Source organism: Lactuca sativa, chromosome 2 (genome assembly GCF_002870075.4).
Source record: "Lactuca sativa cultivar Salinas chromosome 2, Lsat_Salinas_v11, whole genome shotgun sequence".
NCBI classification, from domain to species: domain Eukaryota; kingdom Viridiplantae; phylum Streptophyta; class Magnoliopsida; order Asterales; family Asteraceae; genus Lactuca; species Lactuca sativa.
This window is the reverse complement of record NC_056624.2, coordinates 63,223,029-63,246,849: the sequence shown is the minus strand read 5'-3', so window position 1 is coordinate 63,246,849 and position 23,821 is coordinate 63,223,029. Positions and strand designations below refer to the sequence as shown.

Here is a 23,821-nt window from a genome sequence, read left to right as displayed (position 1 = left end):
AATGCGTATCAAGAAAGCCCCTATCAAGAAAGGCCATGTCATAAATGAAGATGACACACATTTTTGCATATCGTAAATTTAAATATTTAAAAAAATATATATTTATATATTTATTAATTTTTAAATGAAATTTGCATTTAATGTGTCATAATAGAAATAAAATACCATATACAAAAAAATACAATCCATTGAATAAACTTTAATGTCATACAATTCTATTTCTTACAATATATAAATTTGCATTCATCTAATCTACTCTATGTTTCATACTAACAATTGAAATGAAGAATACAACACTTGCATTTTCAGCATCTTATCTCTTTCGGCTTGAGCTTTCTTTTCCACTTCTAACTCGAGAGCTATTCGCTTTCATCAACCCTGTAAACACAACACAAAATCAGTTGTCATTTTCATTCGCTTTCCAATTTCCGTTGTGTGTTTTCCTATTTCCTTAGTTTGTGTACAATGGAGTAAGCAAGTGTGTATTGAAGCACCTTCCATGTAATAGTACCCCCTTGACCAATACTAGTATCAGAACATAAAGCACCTTTCTGCACAAAAAACAACAATAAGTCAACAAAGAGTCAACATTATTTAAAATACTATATGAACCTTCTCAAGTGATGCACATGGACCAAGAATCCCCTGAATTACAATTTACAATTTACAACAAAAACACGAACTGATTGAGTCAACTTTAACATATGACATATCAATGTGTTAATGATTGAAGAGATTAAATCAAACCTTACTTTGGTGACAAACAAAATTCAGTGTCACTCGATTGGAAAACACGCAAATATATCTCGTCTCATTTCACCTCCAAAATCAACAAATTCAAATATCCATGGTTTGGACCTAATAACATGGGAATACAAAAATACAAATAATATTTAATAACATTGTCCCAAATATAAAACAAAAACAAGAATTAATATTTGTTGAAGCCTACTCACTTTGGGCAAACGTAATGTGACAATTGAGTAAAAAAGATCATAATAGAGTGAGCCCACTTTTATATATTTGTGTCAACTGACATTGATCAAATAGTCACTCATATATGATAACATATCAATATATGATAATATGATATGATATAATGCCGACTTACTTTTACCTTTTACCTTTTACCGATTACCATACTAAAAGTCATACACCCCACCCATGCAAACCTGTAAACACCCGAGTTCACTACCAACGGGTAACAAAATACCGTAAATACCCCTCGTGACAACATGTAAGCGAAACACAGAGCTGTTAGTATCTTCATCACAATCAAGATCACAATCTCCTGCAGCATCCAAACTCCCTGCAGCCGAGAGAACCCGTTTTCTCCTACCCTCTCGAATTTCATATGTGAATTGCATTCTGATGTAAAGAATAAGCTCATCAGATAACTTAATAATGATTTTATAAATAAATACAATAAGATGAGAAATAAAGAACATGTTTGTGTGTCCTTATCTTTTGTAGTGCATACTGATATTTATATCTCCCACACCATCAACAATGGATTGCTTTTCATCATCCTTTTTCATTGATTCCTTCTTCTGTAACTCTTTCACTTTGCGATATTCATCATAATGTGCCTTTCTTTTCTCCCTAAAGCTTCTTGCACTCTTCCCACCTTCATCATCTGAACCCTCATCATATCATCAGTTTAATTTTAATTTTTTTTTTAATAAAAGAAAAGCAAAAGGGTGAAGATGAAGGAAGTAGGAAGAACCTAGATCATGATCCATGACATCTGCTTCATCTTCATCATCTGAAGATGTCCATCCAGAATGGGAGTTATTGTTGCTACTGGAAGATGCCATCTCATTCAGTGCTGAACGAATTGCATCAGCATTCAGTCTGATGTTGCTGTTATCATCTCCTTCAAGGAAACTATCAGAGCCCCCAATAGGAGATAAAGATCCTACAACAAGTCAACAACACTTGAATTAATTTACATAAAAAAATTAATAATTAATTTAAATTTAATGGAATGTGGGATATGTATAATACCATCAGTATCATGCATCATAGGATGATATGGAGCTTTGGGTTCTATGATTTTCTGTCTTACATGTTTATTTGCTTCAATTTCACCAAGGTTGGCTTCATCCCATCTAAAACCTCTCCTACAGCTTTTTAAACAACAATAAAAAAATATTAATATTATTCTAGTATGGGTGTACTTATACATCATAGAACAGGAAAAATAATTATATTTCTAAAACCAATATTTTCCAAACAAAAATCAAACAACTTCATTACAGGAAAAGATAACAACCAACACAAAGGAATATATATATATATATATATATATATATATATATATATATATATATATATATATATGCTTATGTCAATTTTACCTCATTTCTATTGTACTTAAGCTTCTGAAGTGCAAGATTGAAAAAGAGTTGTCTTAATTTTACAGGAAAAGATAACAACCAACACAAAGGCTCTTGCATCTTTTTCAGCATGTAATAAGGGGATGATTTAACCTAATATATGACTCTCATCTTTCACAACAGTTAACTCCCTTTCACAACAAGTAATTTGGGGAGGGGCCCATGGGCCTTGTAAAAAGACACAAGAACTTATTTATTTATGTGGACAGATGATGCACTAGATTTATCAGGTTTTATTTCATGTTTTAACATCCTCACCATAAGCTAATCAATTACTCAATATTGATGTCTATTTCTTTCTATAACAGCACACATCAGCCCATTGTATGAACTATTTAAACAACTGTAGCCTCTAAAACTCTTTCATTATCTGATCACACATTAGTAAACCTAGGAAAACCTGTGATGGTATATGGTCAAATAGCATAATCAAATATCAATATTAAGCCAAAGCACTATGGGTAAAGAGAATTCCAGCAACTCAAGACATGATTTCTTAATTTTAAACTCCACCAAAAACAAATGATCAAAAGATTTTACGTACAAAACACATAGCAGTTTTTGCAATAAAACTGTAGCTTACCTGAGTGGATAAAGAGCAAGAGTGGGGCTGAATAACACGCAAAATAAAACCCTAAAATAAACATACAAACATAGATTTTTGAGATGAGAAATAAAAATGAGAAAAGACAACTAACAAAATCTTTGAAGATAATGAAAGCGATTCTCAGACTCCTAATCTTTCACCGCCATTGTCGTTTTCCAGTTGTCATTGACGACGAATTCCTTAGGCATCGATTATACGTGATTTCCCCAAAGAACTCCCTCGATCTCAAGGGTTGGACCCTGGTAGGAGACATCGATTGTTAACCCTAGTCGATTATTTCACCTAATCACACATCATCGATTGTTAGTTTCACCAAATATCGGAAGTTTGTTCCTTCGATCGTAAATGAAATAGAGAGAAATTAAGCCAGAAAGAAAAAGAGATTTAGCAAAGCTAGGGTTCTTATAGAAGAACGAAAACATTGAGAAGTTAGAATTAAGAAAAACATACCTTAATAAGACATAGGGCTTGTAAATTTGAGCAATAGAAGCAATGACCCTAAGGTCACCGGACCTAATGTTGCTGGCAAGGGAAGGCGAGGTGAGATTGTCGGAGATGAGGGGTTCCATCGACTGGGTGACGCTGGAAAGTGTTGGACGGTGGGGCGGGGTTAGACGGAGGTCAGAGGTGGGAGGCGCCAACACCAAGAGAAACGTCGGAGGTGGGAGAAGCTGTCGACGTAAAGAACTGAGAAGAAGAGAAAGGGTTTGTCAAAGTGAGAAGGAGAGAAAGGGAAGTTGAAGAGAGAACGAGCAGTATAGGAGGGCATAATCGGGGCAAGTTCTTGAAAAAAGCCCTAGCTACTAGGGAAATTAAAGTGGAGGGAGAAAAAAAGGAAGGCGGGGATTTTAAGTTTTTGGGATTTCATTTTCCCCAGATGGAACGCGCGCGTTCTATTAAAATTTATAAAGCGACAGTCGTAGACGACATGCAGGTGCCCTCCGTGTTTTTTTTTTTTTGTTTAGACACTAATTTTAGGGCACGCAAAAATGTGCGTCTGAAATCCTTTAAATTTTGGAAGAGATGACATTATTTTTTAGACACTCACCTTTGCGTATCATAAATCTCTGCGTGTCATGGTTCGCACGTCGTAAAAGGCTATTTTTCTAGTAGTGTAATGACCCTCCACCAGTCAAAGAAGCAGTGGGTCAGAGTGGTTCCTATTAAACTGCCATTTTATAGGCAGTAACCTATGAGACTTAATGACTCTTTTAAAAGAAAAACTCTTCATTTTTCATAACTTGAGGAAAAGTTATGGAGTTCATAAAAACCATTAAGATAAACTATTCCAATTAAAAAAATAATCAAATAATTTATCTATGATTTAGATTAAACTCATAAGCAAACATAATTCACATCAGCAATTTTCAAGAACTTAGCTAATCACATAAACTAATACAAATATTGAAACTTTGACAATTATCCTTTATTTGGATGAGGATAAACATTAACATAGCACTAAAATAAAATTTTATGAACAAAAACATTTTGTGGTAATGATCCGAATTGAAAAAAGGCCAAAAAAAACTCAAAAATCTGCATCCAGGACAGCCAACTCGTCGAGTTCCTTGATGCAGTCGACGAGTCCAAGAGTATCTTCAAGCAACTCGTCCAGACACCCAGTGGACTCGGCGAGTCTTGCTATCAGAGTGCAAAAAAATGTGAATTTCCAGCTTTGAAACAATTAAAATGTCAAATATAATCGAAAACAACCCATGGCTCTGATACCACTGTTGGGTTTTGTATACTACAACCTCTTATGGTGTACATACAACCCTAAATACCTTGTATCTATGTTTTCTCTAATTATACATGTAATGATGTTTCCATAGCATTAAGCCAATAATTAGCATGCAATTGACATAAACAATATGAAATACTAGTTAGGATGACATACCTTTTATGTAGCTTGAAACCTTGTTGTATTTGGCCTTAACAGCTTAGCACCAAAAGTATGAATGCCTTAAATGGCTCACAGCACACCTAGGACAAAGGTGACTCTTGAGAGAGAATTTCCATGCATCCAAAATCATCCACACACACTCCAAGAATGCTAGTCATGATTTTTGGCTATAGAATGACATATTTATATGTAGGATTCCAAGGTTCATGGGTATAACCCAAATCCATACCCATGGGTTTATGATCCATGGTTCTTGTGGCCCAACTATTTATGTATCCATACATAAACTTAGTCCAACATGGATCATAAGCCCAACACATATAAATATAACTAATTACCATAATTATTCCCTGTAGATTTAATTAGTCTCTTTTGATCACTAAATTAATTCCAAATTAATTCTTGATCAATACTAATATAACCATATGATTTCATATTAATATATTAGAACTTATAATATATTAATAAATCATATATAACCTTTTCTCAAGAGTCCATCCTAACAAATTGTCCCAATGATATGCAACCCAAATGGACCATGCTACTCTCGGGTCAAGTACATACCAATTATACTTATGAGCTTAGACACCTAATCCAACAGTAACATTCCGAGTTCCTGATTTGAGTTGGAAGCTTTTGGAGTCACTTTTCAAAGGAAGCTCGACAAGTTGGATGGCCCAACACATCGACTAGAGACTAAATAAGACGCATGGGTTTTCGACCCTACTCGACGAGTTGGAGGACCAAACTCGACAAGTAGGAGCTGGAAAGTGAAAACCCTAATTTTCGGGGTTTTTCACCCTGTTTAAGGATCACTTATCCCCATTATCCTCGGTTGCAGGCTCTTGTGAGTCCAGAAACCCTAATTCAAGTGAGTACTCCATATTAGTGTGATTTTCAACCTTGGAAAGAAGATCTTGTTGCAAGGAGCTTGAAGACCAAGAAGTTTAAGGCAAGGAACGTTTATGGATCTAAATTCTGCCTCAGTTTAGCATCACTTGAAGGTATCAAGTCGTTACCTTGATTTCCTTTTAGTTAGATCCTTCTATGTTGGGTGTTGGGGCTATTTTGACTTCTTGGTGTCTCATTTCGGGTGAGGAACCATGATTTGAAGTTGCAACTTCAGATCTAGGCTCATCTTGGTCCTTACAATCATAAAGTTGAAGCCTTTAGCATGATAGTGCCCTTACCTTGCCTAGAACCTCTTCTTTAGCTTGATTTGGGCCATTATCACCTTACATATATGTAAAGTCTGTACCTTTACGTATATATCAGCAATATGGAGCTTTGTAATGGCTTAAAAATGTATGAGTGAAGAAAGGACCAAAGAGACTCGGTGAGTTGCATGAACAACTCGGCGAGTCTGATAAAGATTAGCCTTAAAGGTTCCTGTATGGACTTTGTGAGTCAGCAAGATGACCCGACGAGTTAGATGGGGTTTTCCTAACTATTGGCCATGCATGAACTCGACGAGCTTGTTGTAAACTCGACGATTCCATTGAGGTTATATGAATTTCTGAGTTTTGGAGTAACTCGACGAGTCAGAAGTGAGACTCGACGAGTCAGGTCAACATGGGTAGTTGACTTTGACTTTGCCTGTGAGGGTTGACTTTGACTTTAACCAAGAGTTGACTATATGTGACTTCTGAGGATATTCTGGTAATTTGGGCAATTATAGACTTGGTTCCACGATGGTAATAGGTAGTGGAGTTCGCGGCTGTGATCGGAGAACTTGATCTTATCACTACGATTCGATATTTCGAGGTGAGTTCCTCCTCACTATACTGACAGGGTCTACCACACTAGGTCGGCCCCTCAGGATTGTCATCCTGGTCATCTATGATTATGTGCAGATATGATCTGTTAGATCGGTACCCTGGCAGTTAGTGTATTTTTTTGTGGTTATGATATACTAGATCAATATCCTGGTAGATAGGATGGTTATATGTTATAATGTAACTTTTTTGCATGTGAAATGGTTATTGATTGAGTGCATTTACTCTCATAATTCGTGGGTTAAATGGTCCTAGGCTAGGGGATTGGGTTCTACTGCACAGCTCTCGTCTGAGTCTAACTGTTGTGGAATTGAATCTTTTAGCCTAGGATTGTTTAATCTATGAGGTAGGTGATAGTGTTCAAGCAGTAACTATCTAGCACCAAGGGAGAGTCTGGTGGCAGTTGTGGTATGATGACTGTTATATGTACACATGCTTGATTAGTAGTTGTGGATATTCCACCCCGAGGATGGTTGGACCCTAGTACGTTGTCTCTATAGATTGTTACATGATTATCTCATATAGATACACATGTTTAATAGTATATGGGCATTCCAACCCGATGGTTGTGGGCCATGTGTATTCCATCCCGAGGATGATCTGACTCATAGTATGTGGGCATTCCAACCCAATGGTTGTGGGCCAGGAGTATTGCATCCCGAGGATGATTGGTGTCGCACCCTCGGACCAAGACGGCAGAAACATCCATTGGCGGAGGATGTCATTTGCAGTATCATAGAAATTGTGAAATAATGAAACATAGCAATACAAACATTCATACATTGAGATAACAAACTTACATTGTTTACATATTGTGTTCACACATAAATCAATACAATAACTGAAAAGTAGGAAAAAGCATGAACGACGGCATCAGACATCACGAAGGATTGAGTACCTGCCTACTGGTTTTTCTGAGAATACAAGTCATTTGGAAAAGCGTCAACTAAAAAGTTGGTGAGTTCATAAGCATTTTTGTACAAAAGTAGTTTTACACTTTTTTAGAATTGTTCTCGGTGTTCTTTCAGAAAATCCGATATTTTCTATAAAAATGATTTGGTGTCTCGTTCTAAAACCATGGATATATGCATGTATGTCATTAACTTTTATTCACATTTAAAAGGAGTGATTTTTGGAAAATCACATATTTTATATAGGTAAGTTGTGACCTTAAAAATAGTTCCTTGGTGTCTTAATAATGAGTAGTTCCAGAAAATCCGATATTTTATGTCGTATGAAAACTGGTATACAACGTGAATGTTCCCAGAAAATCCGATATTTTATGTATGTGTGTAATCGTTTGTGGTCTTAAACCCCCAATACCGGAGTAGTGTGAGTAATCAACGGGTGTTTGTGGACAATCCACACAATGCATGTGGATGATCAACACAACGAACGTCGACAATCAATAACATGCATGGGGACGATCAACACAATGTGCAAACTGTTTGTAATTTGTTCCCGCATACATTTCTAAAGAATATTGTTCTATTCTAAGTGAGTTGTTATAACCATACTAATATAACGGAGTGTCTGTCTTAACGTTCTTCAGGCGTTAATTTTGTTGAAGACATTTGTCACCCTAGACTAGGTTGTCTAGCTGTAGCGAATAGCAAAGGTGTAGGGTGACAACCTCGTATAGATCTATACACAAATTCCTGCTCTCCCTCCAGGAGACTCTGGTTATAACACTTACAGGACTTTAGATGTACACTATTATATACATACGGTGAAGGTGTGTCTCACTAGAATCCTAACAAATATTTACACTAATAGTTGATTCCGTTATTTATTTAATAAACAACATTAGTTGTGTTCGTTGTCTAAATGTTTCATTTTTATTTCGTATCTTGAGGATAAACCATTTTTGATGATATATGTCAAAAATGACTCAATACTATCGATGTTGGCAAAAGTGGCCGCTTTTTTTATAAACTATTTAAATAAGACCCACAATTGTCAAAAGGTGTCATGAGTGATCCAAAATACTAGAATTGTTGAAAATGGCCCATTTCATCTAAAATACTCATTTAGACTCGTACTTAAGAAAATGTCCAAAATGACCCTTATTTGTTAAATAATTCCATTTTTTGTCCATTTTAATTGAACTATTCAATAATAACTAAAATTTATCCAATGTTTCAAAAATGACCTTTATATATATTTTTGGCCGAAAATGGTCCAAAATAATAAAATTTTCATACTTTTACATCTTCAAAATTTTAGGTCCAAAATCATTGTATAAACAATTTCGTGAGTTAGGCTTTGTGGTTCTTAACATATAATATACGAGCAAAATTTTCATAACGATGCTAACTTTTAATTTTCTCACTTTTTTATATGAATTGAGTTCCAATTCTTGAGAACTAAATCAAAATCTCGAGGTTTTGAACTTTCAACATAGATTTATCAACCTTAAACACATATATCATAACATACACGCATGGAAAAGCAATTATACCAAGATTTTCACAAGACCCTTGACTTTTATCCTCCCCCAAAATAATGAAAACTCAAAAATAGTGGTAGTAAACTCACCTTGGGTGGAGGAAATGTGTGGTTGAAGAAGTGATGTGAATATTTGAAGCCTAGAACACTTGAAGTGTTAGATGTATTCCTTGGAGATTTTGTTAGCCTAAGGTTATTAACACATGAAGTCATGTGTGAGTAGGAAGGATTTCAACAAATAAATACATGAAACATTTAGCTAGGCATGAATTACTTATAGAAACTTAGAAGGGGTTGTGAAGTAAATGGCTTCTGGAGCTTCACTTGAGTTCTTGGGAGAGTTTTCGTATGTTCTCAGAAAGTGAATTTGAGTTTGGTAAAATGAGAAATGGGCTTTACGCTCCTCATATGGAATAAGGAAATTGATTTGATATTTGCTTGGATTACTGGTGGGTAATGTCTTATAACTAAAGGTTAATACGTGTTTTACTGAGAGTTGTATGGGGAAATGGCGAAAGACAATTGCAAACACCTTTGAAATCAAAAGGGTTCTGTAACAACTCGAAATTTCATCACTTCTTGTAACTCAACTTGTAATCCAATTTGATCAACCAAACGTCATTTCCAAATTCGTTTCCGATTTCGTCATTTTATTAAGTCATTAGCTTATATCAACCTAAAATGACTTAATGGGTGTCGTAATACATTTAGAAATCATTTTAACACCCCACTTTTGTAATCGGAATAATTATAGAATCGACCATATCGAGTCACGACAATTTGGTCGGGTATGACCAAAAGCCCCACTTAACGTCGGTATCGGGTAGAATTCCGTCGTGTCCAATTCCCGAACACTATATAAAGTGTTTTAAGACATCATTTGAAGCCTTTGGCCAATTTCTCATTAAACCCTCACAACCTCTCTCCTCAAGCTAGAATTAAGGTCCAAATCTCAAGTTTAAGGCTTCAAATCCTTGAGGTAACCTCCCTAGAATGTTATTCAACATCTTTAGCCTTCGATTTGATGAATTATTTGAGTTTTGGGACCAAGAACATGAGTTTACGGCCAAGGAGCAAGCTTGGGCCGTAAACTCCATTAAATGGGGTTTTTAAACCAAATTACCCTTCCAAATCAAAGTTGGGACTTAGATATGACTATAAGGCTTGCAAATCTAGAATAAAAACAATTAAAACATGAATTATAAGGGACAAAAGAGAGTTTACGGCCAAGGTATGTTCTTGGGCCGTAAACTCCTCTTTAATGGGGATTTAGTGCCTTTAAACATGTCCAAATGCTTTGAAACTCAACCAATGGCCTTGTGGTAAATCCTAGATTCATCTAAAAATGATTTGGAGACCTTAAACACACTAAATGTCATACATAAGTGAGTTTATGGCCAAAGAGCTCCTCCTAGGCCGTAAACTCCTATAAGTGTGTCAAATGATATCTTAAACCACCCAAAGGCTTGGAAAAATTTCTAGAATTCATATGAGTGTTTTAAGCATCAAAAACTAAATTTTCAAGAGCATAAAGAGAGTTTACGGCCATAGAACATGCCTCTAGGCCGTAAAATCCAAAAAGTTTGTTAAATGGTAACCTAAATTCATAACAATGCTTAGAAAATTAGTTAGAATCACATGTGATTGTCCTTTGTAGTTCAAATTAATCATTCTTGGCCATGGGTGAGTTTACGGCCGTAAACTCCAAGAGTGTGGCCGTAAACTCCCTTTTAAATGATGTTAATTCATTCCAAGTGTTCCAAGGCATTTTAGATATCCATTCTAGCAATCCCCATGTCCATTTAAGCCATTAAACCCTCAAAATCACACCAACATGAGTTTAACGCCGTAAACTCATGTCTGGGTGTGTTTTGTGGTTGTAAACTCATTTAAATGTTTACTTATGGAGAGTAAACTCAAGTCCCAAGTCCCTAGTGCCATATTTCGTCCATAGATGTCACCCGGGTCACTCCAAACGCTCGTTTTGAGGTGTTTAACCTCGTTGGAGTGTAATGTCCTAAATAATTAGTGATTGAAAATCTAATTAGTATTATATGGACATTATTACATTTTACATAGGGGCATCGTGAGTAAACAATCCCCGAAGCAACGTCTAGTATCCAAAACCGACACATTTCCGAGTCCGGTGAGTTCATACCCCTACCTTTTTCACTATTTTTTTTTCCACTGTTTTCAGGGGGAACACAAGCAAAGTACAAGGGTTCTTGTACTCAAAACTTATTTTCGTGTGTGTGTGTTTCACAATTTATATGCTTTTTATATTGATATACGCAACTGATAATTGGTAGAACATATAGATCACCTAAACATTTATTTGTGAAATGAGTATTATAAACTATTATGTTATATATATTTCACAAATGGTTTCCACATTTTATCAGTTAAAAGCATGACATTATAACACATGAATAATATAATTCGTACACAGTTTTGTCCTCGGTAACATTCTACAAAGATACGCGAATGGAGGATTATCCTATTATTACTAGTAAATTTGTTATTCCGTATGATTGAAGACACGTCCTCGGCGAACACTCCACAGAGATACGCGAGTGGAGGACTACACCCATAACCAGAATCTCTGGAATTTAGAGAGTGTGACTTGAGTGTATAGATCTATACGGGGCTGACTACCCCACACCTGGCTGCTAGCTACAGCCGAACTGAAATGGTTCAAGGGTGACGAAAGTCATAAGGATTGTGGACTACTTATTGCCACAAGGTTGTGGACTAGTTATTGCCACAGGTTCAGTCTTTAGTATGGTTATGGAACTCGCAATTAGGATAACAGAGATTTACTTATAGTAATAATGAACCACTTACTACATTTTACAGATAACCAGGATTCAGTTTACATCTTTTACATCATTTACATCTTTTACATAAGATAACCAACATTCAGGAATGTATGGGACCTTCCTGGGGAAACTTTGTACATAACCAGGTTTAACTGAATACATCTTTCACATTGAAAATCAACATACAGGAAAGCATGGGGCATTCCTGGGTAACATATACATAACCATAAAAGTGTAACCAACTGAATAACATTACATCTTTTACAATAACTAACATTTAGGAAAGTATGGGACTTTCCTGGGGATACACTGATACATAAAAGAAATAGAACAATGAATTGGACAATCAAACTATACTTTACTTTTGTGAAACAACAAACAACTTTTAAGAAAATATGGGATTTTCTTGGCGTGTGTTACATTTTCAGAAACAGAAAGGAAACATAAACATTTTCACAAAACAAAACTACTTATGAACTCACCAGCATTATGTTGATTTTTCAAACTGCTTGTGTTCTCAGGTCATCGATAGTACAGGTACCCGAAGACTTACTTGATTCAGGATAGTGTGCGTGCAAGGCTCGTTCGTTTTGTTTATGTCTATATTATGTATCACTACTGTATAAACTGTGTCTTTTGAAACAAATTGTAAAACTTTAAATATGTAATGTAATGTTTGTTTCACTTTACGTACTATGTACATTGGATTTGATACTCAACGTGGGGTCTACCCTGGAAATGTTTCCGCCTTTGGTTTTCGGGGTGTGACAGATTGGTATCAGAGCCCTTGTTTATAGTGAATAAAGTATACCAAACCTTACATGGTATAAAACTATAAACACTAAAGGGCCTCAATGCTCTGAATTAAAAGTATTTTCAAACTACAAGTATTTTCAAAAATATACAAGTATACCGAACCCTCGAGATCCGTAACTATAAGTAGAAAAAAACATAAGTAAACGGGTGTTGTGTAATGCAGTTAAACCTGGGCAGTTATGTAGTCGTGTCTAGGGTCAATATAGCGTGGCCAACTATATTCATTCGAGACACGGCCAACATGTGCTTGGGAGTGACTGTGGTATGCGGCATGCCTAAAACTTACCCTAATACCACAAACATCGAGCCAGTATTATAGCAAACCATGAAATACTATGGGAGTATTTCTCGAATCATCGTACACGTATAGACCCCCGATCGTTCCGTTAGCGATAGTTTACCTGCTTCAATAACTCTTTCCTGTTTTATCGCTTATTTGGAATAAATACCTGTCATATCTCTCGATTCAATTCAGAGGACTTATCATCCTCTCTCTTTTCTTGATCTTATTAGATCAAGATGTCTCCCAGAAGAAGATCCAACTCCAACAACCCTCCGCCACCTCCTCCTGAAATTGATCTTGTGTTATTTCAAACAGCTGTTACCGCTGCGGTGGCAGCTGCCATGTCCCAGCTAAACACCGGTGGTTCCAGTGGTTCAGGAGGCATTAATAAGAATCAAGATGGTAACCAGGAACGCCGTAAGGAGGGTTCCTACAAGGACTTCATGAATGCGAAGCCTTCTTTCTTTAATGGCACTGGTGGTGTCATTTCCTTATCCCGATGGATCGAGAGGATCGAATCCATCTTCGAAATCTGTGCCTGTGCTGAGTCTGATAAGGTCAAGTTCGCAGCTTGTACCTTCCTTGATAAAGCATTGACTTGGTGGAATGGCCGAGTCAAATCCTTAACCCTCCCTGTAGCCAACGCTATGAGCTGGGAAGCTATGAAAGAACTCCTCTTTGCTGAATATTGTCCCCGAGGTGAAATGCAAAAACTAGAGCACGAGCTCTGGAATCTAAAGATTAAGGGTTCCGACATTGCTGCCTACACTTCCCGATTTGATGATCTTGCCCTTCTTTGCCCTGGTCTAGTCACCCCTGAAAGCAAAAAGATCGAGAGGTTTATTTGGGGGCTAACCAATCTGACAAAAGGTCATGTCTTAGCTGCTCGCCCAGATACTTATGATAGTGCTAAGACTTTAGCCCAAGCCATAATTCACCACAGTGATGATGTTGAGGAAGCCACCACTTCTACCCCTGATTCGACTAAAAGTAGTGGTGAGAAAAGAAAATTCTAGAAGAAGAAGAAGGGTCAATCTTCTCAGGGATCCTCCAAAAGACAACAAACAGTAGCAGTCCATGCCGCTACTACCCCCGTTGCTGCTGCCTCTGTTGTGGGATCCACAGCTCCAACTCCTACCAGCCGGTATGTTGGTACTCTCCCTCATTGTGAAAAATGCAAGTATCACCACAACCCTGGTCCCTGTCGAGATCTATCCTGTACCAATTGTGGTAAGAAGGGGCACACTGTTCGATACTGCAAAGCTCCGACTCAATCAGCAAATCAATCCTCTGGAACAGGCGTCGGTCAAGCCTGTTATAACTATGGTGAAGTCGGGCACTTTAAAAGGAACTGCCCCAAGAAGATTACTGCTGACAACACCGGAAGGGTCCTTGCTATGGGACGGGAAGAAGCGGTCGCCGATCCCACTGTTGTCTCGGGTACGTTCCTTCTCGACAACTCGTATGCTAATATTCTTTTCGATTCGGGTGCTGAAAGAAGTTTTATTAGTCATGCATTCAAACATAACCTAAAACATGATTCCCAACCTTTAACCGAAATATTTACCGTCGAAATGGCAAACGGAGAGAAAGAAAGTGCGAGTGAGGTATTTGTAGATTGCACTCTTACCCTGGACGACCATTCATTTCTTATCGATCTTATGCTAGTATCCATAAAGAGCTTTGATGTCATCATTGGCATGGATTGGTTGAGTCCCAATCATGCAGATATCCTTTGCTTCGAAAAAGCCATCCGTCTCAATCTTCCTTCGGGTCAAACCCTAGTGATCTATGGCGATAAACTCGGTTCCAACCTTCGTATCATTTCCTGCATCAAAGCTCAGAAACTCCTGCAAAAGGAGTGTGTTGCATTCTTGGCCCATGTAATCAATGAGAAACAAGAAGTTAAAGACCTCGCGAGCATCCCTGAGGTCTGTAATTTTCCTGATGTGTTTCCCGAAGAGCTTCCAGGAATCCCTTCCGAGCGTCAGGTCGAGTTCCGTATTGACCTAATTCCTGGGGCTACTCCTGTAGCGAAGTCTCCATATCGCTTAGCTCCAGCAGAAATGCAGGAGTTATCCAGTCAACTTAACGAGTTGCTTAGCAAAGGATTCATTAGACTGAGTTCCTCACCCTGGGGAGCTCCGGTTTTGTTTGTCAAGAAGAAGGATGGATCCTTTCGTATGTGTATCGATTATCGCGAGCTGAACAAGTTGACTGTGAAAAACCGATATCCTCTTCCGCGAATAGATGACCTTTTCGATCAACTCCAGGGAGCCAGTTACTTCTGTAAGATAGACCTTCGGTCAGGGTACCATCAGTTACGAGTTCATGAAAGTGATGTGTCCAAAACAGCTTTCAGGACTCGATATGGACACTACGAGTTCGTAGTAATGCCCTTTGGTCTAACCAACGCACCGGCAGTGTTCATGGACCTGATGAACCGGGTGTGTCGTCCTTATTTGGATAAGTTTTTCATAGTGTTTATCGATGACATACTCGTCTATTCCCGAAGTGAAAAAGAACACAAACAACACTTGAGGCTAGTGTTGGAGACCCTGCGATCCGAGAAATTATACGCGAAGTTTTCAAAATGCGAGTTCTGGATACAGAAGGTAACTTTCCTTGGTCACGTGGTGAGTGAAGAGGGTATTCATGTCGATCCTTCCAAGATTAAGTCAATAGAGAATTGGTCAGCAGCGAAGACACCCACAGAAATCCGGCAATTCTTGGGTCTTGCTGGCTATTATCGAAGATTCATCCAAAACTTTTCCAAAATCGCTAAACCTCTAACCACTCTAACACAGAAAGGTGTACCCTTTTGTTGGGGTGATAAACAAGAAACCGCATTTCAGACGCTGAAGAAAGCTTTGTGCAGCGCGCCTGTCCTGTCCCTACCTGAAGGGACAGAAGACTTTGTTGTCTACTGCGATGCATCTACTCAAGGCTTAGGCTGTGTGCTTATGCAAAGGGGCAAAGTAATTGCTTATGCCTCTAGACAGTTGAAAGCACACGAGGTCAACTATACCACACACGACATGGAGCTAGGAGCCGTAGTCTTTGCATTGAAGATTTGGAGGCATTACCTCTACGGAACCAAGTGGACGATCTTCACTGACAATAAGAGCCTGCAACACATCTTCGATCAGAAAGACTTGAACATGAGACAAAGGTGATGGGTAGAATTACTCACTGATTATGAGTGTGAAATCCGTTACCATCCAGGCAAGGCCAATGTGGTAGCAGATGCCCTTAGCCGAAAGGAGAATACAAGCAACAAGGTGAAGAGCCAATCGATGACCATCCATTCCAACCTACCCATGGAAATCCGAGAAGCTCAGTTCGAAGCCCTTAAACCCGAGAACATATCAACTGAAGTTTTGAGAGGAATGGAAAAGAAACTTGAGATCAGAAGTGACGGAGTCCATTGTTTCATGGATCGGATCTGGATTTTCAAATCCGGAGGATTCAGAGAGTTAGTCATGGAGGAAGCACACAGAACCAGATACTCTGTTCACCTGGGCTCTGACAAGATGTACTTAGATCTCCAGAAACAATATTGGTGACCAAATATGAAGGCTGAGATAGCTTCATTTGTGGGCAAGTGTCTGACTTGCGCCAAGGTAAAAGTTGAACACCAGAAATCCTCGGGTCTGCTCCAGCAACCTGAATTACCTAAATGGAAATGGGAGATGATCACCATCGATTTCATCACCAAACTACCCAAGTGCTCGAGTGGGTATGATACCATTTGGGTGATTGTCGATCGTTTAACAAAGTCAGCTCACTTCATTCCAATCAAAGAATCATTCAAGATGGAAAGACTGGAGCAGATTTATATTCAGGAGGTAGTCCGACTGCACGGTGTACCTGCATCCATTATCTCTGATCGAGATAGCAGGTTTACTTCCCGATTTTGGCAGTCTCTCCAGAAAGCCCTTGGAACCCAACTAGACATGAGCACGGCATATCATCCTCAGACCGACGGACAAAGTGAAAGAACAATCCAAACCCTAGAGGACATGCTTAGGGCATGTGTCATTGACTTTGAAAAGTCGTGGGACACACATCTACCTTTGATCGAATTCTCATACAACAACAGTTACCACACCAGCATTAGGGCTGCCCCGTTCGAAGCCCTATACGGTCGCAAGTGCAGATCCCCTCTGTGATGGGCTGAGGTGGGAGATACACAGCTAGCCAAGAGTCGAGTCCCTAACAGTGCTCTTACTGGTCCTGAGATCATCCGTGAAACCACTGAGAAGATTATCCAAATCCGTGAACAATTAAAGGCCTCGCGCGATCGCCAGAAGAGTTACGCTGATAATCGTCGGAAACCACTAGAATTTCAAGTTGGAGATCGTGTTCTGTTGAAGGTCTCGCCCTGGAAAGGCACTGTATGCTTCGATAAACGTGGGAAACTTAATCCGAGGTACATTGGACCTTTTGAAATCATCGCCAGAGTTGGTCCGGTAGCCTATAAGCTTCATTTACCTTGCGAACTCAGTAACATCCATCCCGTCTTTCATGTTTCAAACCTCAAGAAGTGCTTATCCGATGAAACCCTAGTGATTCCGTTAGACGAGATTGAGATCGATGAAAAGCTCAACTTCGTGGAGGAACCGATCGAAATCATGGATAGATAAGTCAAACGTACGAAACAAAGACGCATCCCGTTGGTGAAGGTTCGCTGGAATGCCAAACGGGGACCGGAGTTCACTTGGGAGCGAGAAGAGTCAATGAAACAGAAGTATCCACAACTCTTTCTAGATCCATGATTTGTATTTTATCGTATTTCTTGTCTTGAATTTCGGGACGAAATTCCCTCTAACGGGGGGATAATGTAACAACCCGAAATTTCATATCACTTCTTGTAACTCAACTTGTAATCCAATTTGATCAACCAAACGTCATTTCCAAATTCGTTTCCGATTTCGTCATTTTATTAAGTCATTAGCTTATATCAACCTAAAATGACTTAATCTGTCTTAATACATTTAGAAATCATTTTAACACCCCACTTTAGTAATCGGAATAATTATAGAATCGACCATATCGAGTCACGACAATTTGGTCGGGTATGACCAAAAGCCCCACTTAACATCGGTATCGGGTAGAATTCCGTCGTGTCCAATTCCTGAACACTATATAAAGTGTTTTAAGACTTCATTTGAAGCCTTTCGCCAATTTCTCATTAAACCCTCACAACCTCTCTCCTCAAGCTAGAATTAAGGTCCAAATCTCAAGTTTAAGGCTTCAAATCCTTGAGGTAACCTCCCTAGCATGTTATTCAACATCTTTAGCCTTCAATTTGATGAATTATTTGAGTTTTGGGACCAAGAACATGAGTTTATGGCCAAGGAGCAAGCTTGGGCCGTAAACTCCATTAAATGGGGTTTTTAAACCAAATTACCCTTCCAAATCAAAGTTGGGACTTAGATATGACTATAAGGCTTGCAAATCAAGACTAAAAACAATTAAAACATGAATTATAAGGGACAAAAAAGAGTTTACGGCCAAGGTATGTTCTTGGGCCGTAAACTCCTCTTTAATGGGGATTTAGTGCCTTTAAACATGTCCAAATGCTTTGAAACTCAACCAATGGCCTTGTAGTAAATCCTAGATTCATCTAAAAATGATTTGGAGACCTTAAACACACTAAATGTCATACATAAGTGAGTTTAAGGCCAAAGAGCTCCTCCTAGGCCGTAAACTCCTATAAGTGTGTCAAATGATATCTTAAACCACCCTAAAGGCTTGGAAAAATTTCTAGAATTCATATGAGTGTTTTAAGCATCAAAAACTAAATTTTCAAGAGCATAAAGAGATTTTACGGCCATAGAACATGCCTCTAGGCTGTAAACTCCTAAAAGTTTGTTAAATGGTAACCTAAATTCATAACAATGCTTAGAAAATTAGTTAGAATCACATGTGATTGTCCTTTGTATTTCAAATTAATCATTCTTGGCCATGGGTGAGTTTACGGCCATAAACTCCAAGAGTGTGGCCGTAAACTCCCTTTTAAATGATGTTAATTCATTCCAAGTGTTCCAAGGCATTTTAGATATCCATTCTAGCAATCCTCATGTCCATTTAAGCCATTAAACCCTCAAAATCACACCAACATGAGTTTACGGCCGTAAACTCATGTGTGGGTGTTTTTTGTGGTTGTAAACTCATTTAAATGTTTACTTATGGAGAGTAAACTCAAGTCCCAAGTCCCTAGTGCCATATTTCGTCCATAGATGTCACCCGGGTCACTCCAAACGCTCATTTTGAGGTGTTTAACCTCGTTGGAGTGTAATGTCCTAAATAATTAGTGATTGTAAATCTAATTAGTATTATATGGACATTATTACATTTTACGTAGGGGCATCACGAGTAAACAATCCCCGAAGCAACGTCTAGTATCCAAAACCGACACATTTCCGAGTCCGATGAGTTCATACCCCTACCTTTTTCACTGTTTTTTTTTCCACTGTTTTCAGGGGGGAACACAAGCAAAGTACAAGGGTTCTTGTACTCAAAACTTATTTTCGTGTGTGTGTGTTTCACAATTTATATGCTTTTTATACTGATATACGCAACTGATAATTAGTAGAACATATAGATCACCTAAACATTTATTTGTGAAATGAGTATTATAAACCATTATGTTATATATATTTCACAAATGGTTTCCACATTTTATCAGTTAAAAGCATGACATTATAACACATGAATAATATAATTAGTACACAGTTTTGTCCTCGGTAACATTCCACAGAGATACGCGAATGGAGGATTATCCTATTATTACTAGTAAATTTGTTATTCCGTATGATTGGAGACACGTCCTCGGTGAACACTCAACAGAGATACGCGAGTGGAGGACTACACCCATAACCAGAATCTCTGGAATTTAGAGAGTGTGACTTGAGTGTATAGATCTATACGGGGCTGACTACCCCACACCTGGCTGCTAGCTACAGCCGAACCGAAATGGTTCAAGGGTGACGAAAGTCATAAGGATTGTGGACTACTTATTGCCACAAGGTTGTGGACTACTTATTGCCACAGGTTCAGTCTTTAGTATGGTTATGGAACTCGCAATTAGGATAACAGAGATTTACTTATAGTAATAATGAACCACTTACTACATTTTACAGATAACCAGGATTCAGTTTACATCTTTTACATCATTTACATCTTTTACATAAGATAACCAACATTCAGGAATGTATGGGACCTTCCTGGGGAAACTTTGTACATAACCAGGTTTAACTGAATACATCTTTCACATTGAAAATCAACATATAGGAAAGCATGGGGCATTCCTGGGTAACATATACATAACCATAAAAGTGTAACCAACTGAATAACATTACATCTTTTACAATAACTAACATTCAGGAAAGTATGGGACTTTCCTGGGGATACAATGATACATAAAAGAAATAGAACAATGAATTGGACAATCAAACTATACTTTACTTTTGTGAAACAACAACCAACTTTTAAGAAAATATGGGATTTTCTTGGCGTGTGTTACATTTTCATAAACAAATTGTATAAACTGTGTCTTTTGAAACAAATTGTAAAACTTTAAATATGTAATGTAATGTTTGTTTCACTTTACTTACTATGTACATTGGATTTGATACTCAACGTGGAGTCTACCCCGGAAATATTTCCGCCTTCGGTTTTCGGGGTGTGACAGGTTCACGGCCTAAATGGGTCATTTACAAGGGTTTACAGCCACAAGGTGGTCCCTTATGCAGTTCACGGCCAAGACTCATGCCTTAAATGTGTTCACGGTCAAGGCTTTGATGTTTAGAGTGATTCACGGTCCATGTTTGGTGGTTTAATGGGGTTCACGGCCAAAGTGGCCCATTAGAAGTAGTTCACGGCCAACTATGGCCCAAGAAGTATGGTTCACGGTCTTGGTTAGTTTGTTGGGAAGAGTTCATGGTCTTAAAGTGTATGAACTCCAAGATGTTGTCTTTATTGCTTGTGTGTTCTATATTTTGACGTAAATCCAATATCGTATTTGATTGCATTGCTCATGATAGTTTAGGGTAGCATAAGTCCCTAAAGATTACATTACCATATCATAATAGCAGTATAGTTATAATCTTTACATATACAGGACCCCTTTGAACTTGATATTTGAACCTGAAACTTCTAGTTGTGACATCATCCCTCCATCAGATGGAATTTTGTCCCGAAATTCTTTAACATCTACTCTTACGAACTAGCGAAAAGGTGAGGGCATTTTTATGAGTCGTATAACCATGGGAGAAAGAAATCTCGTAAACAAAGGTTAGTTTATACTTATTGTGAGTCGTATAACCATGCTAATTTGACCTGTGGCCTCCTTGACGTTCTTCAGGCGACGTACGATTACAAAATTTGTCACCCCAGGCGTGCCCGCCTAACTGTAGCTAATAGTTCAGGTGTCGGATTGTCAGTCCCGAATAGATCTATCCACAAATTTCACACTCTCCCTCCAGGAGACTCTGGTTATATTACCGGTGTGGATTTATTGGTATCCCGAGGGGCAAAAACGAAGATAGTCTCACAATCCTATATTTACTAGTTTACGTGTTGTTCGGTTGTTCCTGAGTTCAAAATCGTTTATAACGGTGTAGAGTATAAATAATTATACATAAAATAATTATTTAGCATGATACTCTAGTTTTTGTATTCATAGTAACGGATTAACCAAATCTGACATAGTTTATATGTTTGACTTTGCATGAAGTTTAAATCTATAAGACTGGTAATGAAATCCCAAACTATCCCTATTATAGTTTGAATGGTTGTTACGTTCATGTATGGTTTTGAAAACTATGCAATTATGATTAGGAAACATCCCTTATGCTCCGCATTTTACAAAAGAGATAATTGTATCTAAAATCTTGGTAGAAAATCGTTGTAATTGCATTAGTTTTTAAGTTATGAAAACCTTTATGTATTGCTTGTATCCCCCCCTGAAAACATGAAATAATCGAAAAAATGTAGGGGTATGAACTCACAATTTGGCGTAGGATCCAAATGTTCTATTGGTTATGAGCGTCGAGTGTCAACCGATGTTTTGTACGCGTGTAGACCATAGTAACATATATGACACATATATGTATTAGATTGAGTATTCCATGACAAACCGTGATGGAAAACCACCCTAAAGACATGGAATCACTAGAACTAAGTATTCTATGTCTGATACTTAGTGATCCTTGCAAGGTTAAGGCCAAAGATGAGCATTAGAGTGGGTGTATGGCCATAAAGGTGAGTATGCGGCCAGACTGTGTGTGCGGCTGCACACAGGATTGTGCGGTCGTACAGAGGATGTGTGTGGCTGTACACTCCTCATTTGTGTCAGAAATGTCGATTTTTGAGGTGTTTAGGTGCTAAAACCAAGTCCAACCAGAAATGGAGACCAAACTATTCACTTTGGAGAGTTTTGATGTGTGTGTGGCCACCTTATGAAGGTGTGCGGCTGCACTCATTCAAAGGATGAAGAACACGAAGAACATGAAGAGTTTCAGGCTTAGATTTAGGTGTTTTACCTGTATAACAAGCTAGATGATGGAGTTATTCACGTTTTTGAGGCCCTTAAAGTGTTCTTGGATGAGATTTTTAGATAGAGAAAGTAGTGTGCAGCCAAAGACGAAAATGTGAATGAAAGGGGGGGTCCTCTCCTATATATAGGGTCAGGTGTGTGGCTGGAGGTGTGTGTGCGGCTGGGTGTGTGGCTAGCTGGCCGCACACTCGAGTGTGCAGCCGCACACACCTTCTTTGGTGCGATTGGCTCGATTTTGTGATGCTACACACTCTCTAACCCTTCTTAAGACTCATATCTAGGTTATACTAAGCCTAAAGCACTCATATGGACCCACAATTTTGCTAAAAGATGATAAATTCAAGTTTAATCTTGATATACAGATCAATTGTACAGGGTAAAAGTTTTGGGTTGTCCCAATCTTAGGTTGTCTTGAGAATCTCTTCCTATGATATTCCGAGTTAGTGGTATGTCAACCTTTGTTTGCTTCTCGAAGTTAGTTGGATAAGTCTTTGATTCAGAATAGGAGTTATCGACCTCTGAAGATGGGTTTTGTTTGACTCCTAGTACTTAATGGTCCTATAATCAATTTACCATTCTTCCTTATGAGTCGGATGGATGCTTTCTAAGGTTAGAGGCTTGGTCTGATAGTTTTTTTTCCTTGCTTATTAGGTCGCTTTAGGGACAAGACAATATCTGCCTTTGGTGTTGTTGTTAAATGGTATTGGAGTTTGGCTACTGGAAAAGTTCCAAGAGTTTATTTAGTCCCAAACTCATTGTTACTCTATGGGTGCTACTCCCGAGAGGACCTTGTGAACATCTTGGGGAGGTTATAAACTCCCAAAATTCTCTTGAGATTTTTCTGTTTCTTGGTTCCAACTTCTAGTATGGCTAGATATGGGTGTGGTACCTTTCACATAGGTATTATAAATCCAGATGTAAGAGCTATTTTGAATGTTTTTCATTATAGATTACGAAGGTTTTGTTAATCGGTCAGGTAAGGCGAAGAGTCTTTTGCAGTGTTCGAAGTTTGTATATTGAGGATCAATCCATTCTGTGTCAATTGATGAAGTTGGACTCCTTAACATAACAAATGTTAAGTCGATTTGGAAGGGATGTTTGTTAAGAGTGATAGGGTGCTCCACGTTCATGTTCTTATCGCTACTAGTTTCGTTATTGTTGTTACTATTGCGTCTATTTTGTTCCTGCTTTTTAGGTGTTTTAGTA

At 38.2% G+C, this 23,821-nt stretch overlaps 1 protein-coding gene across 1 annotated transcript; it reads right to left on the bottom strand.

Moving 5' to 3' along the window:
* Positions 1-372: 372 nt before the first annotated feature.
* On the bottom strand, positions 373-2,365 carry LOC122196585 (protein phosphatase inhibitor 2). Its single transcript, XM_052768837.1, has 8 exons — positions 2,361-2,365; positions 2,008-2,123; positions 1,727-1,918; positions 1,500-1,636; positions 1,173-1,397; positions 613-645; positions 495-551; positions 373-378 (listed from the first exon to the last, which is right to left on the bottom strand). The coding sequence occupies exons 1-8, from the start codon at positions 2,363-2,365 to the stop codon at positions 373-375; spliced, it is 771 nt and encodes a 256-aa protein (XP_052624797.1).
* Between the last annotated feature and the right edge of the window lie 21,456 nt (positions 2,366-23,821).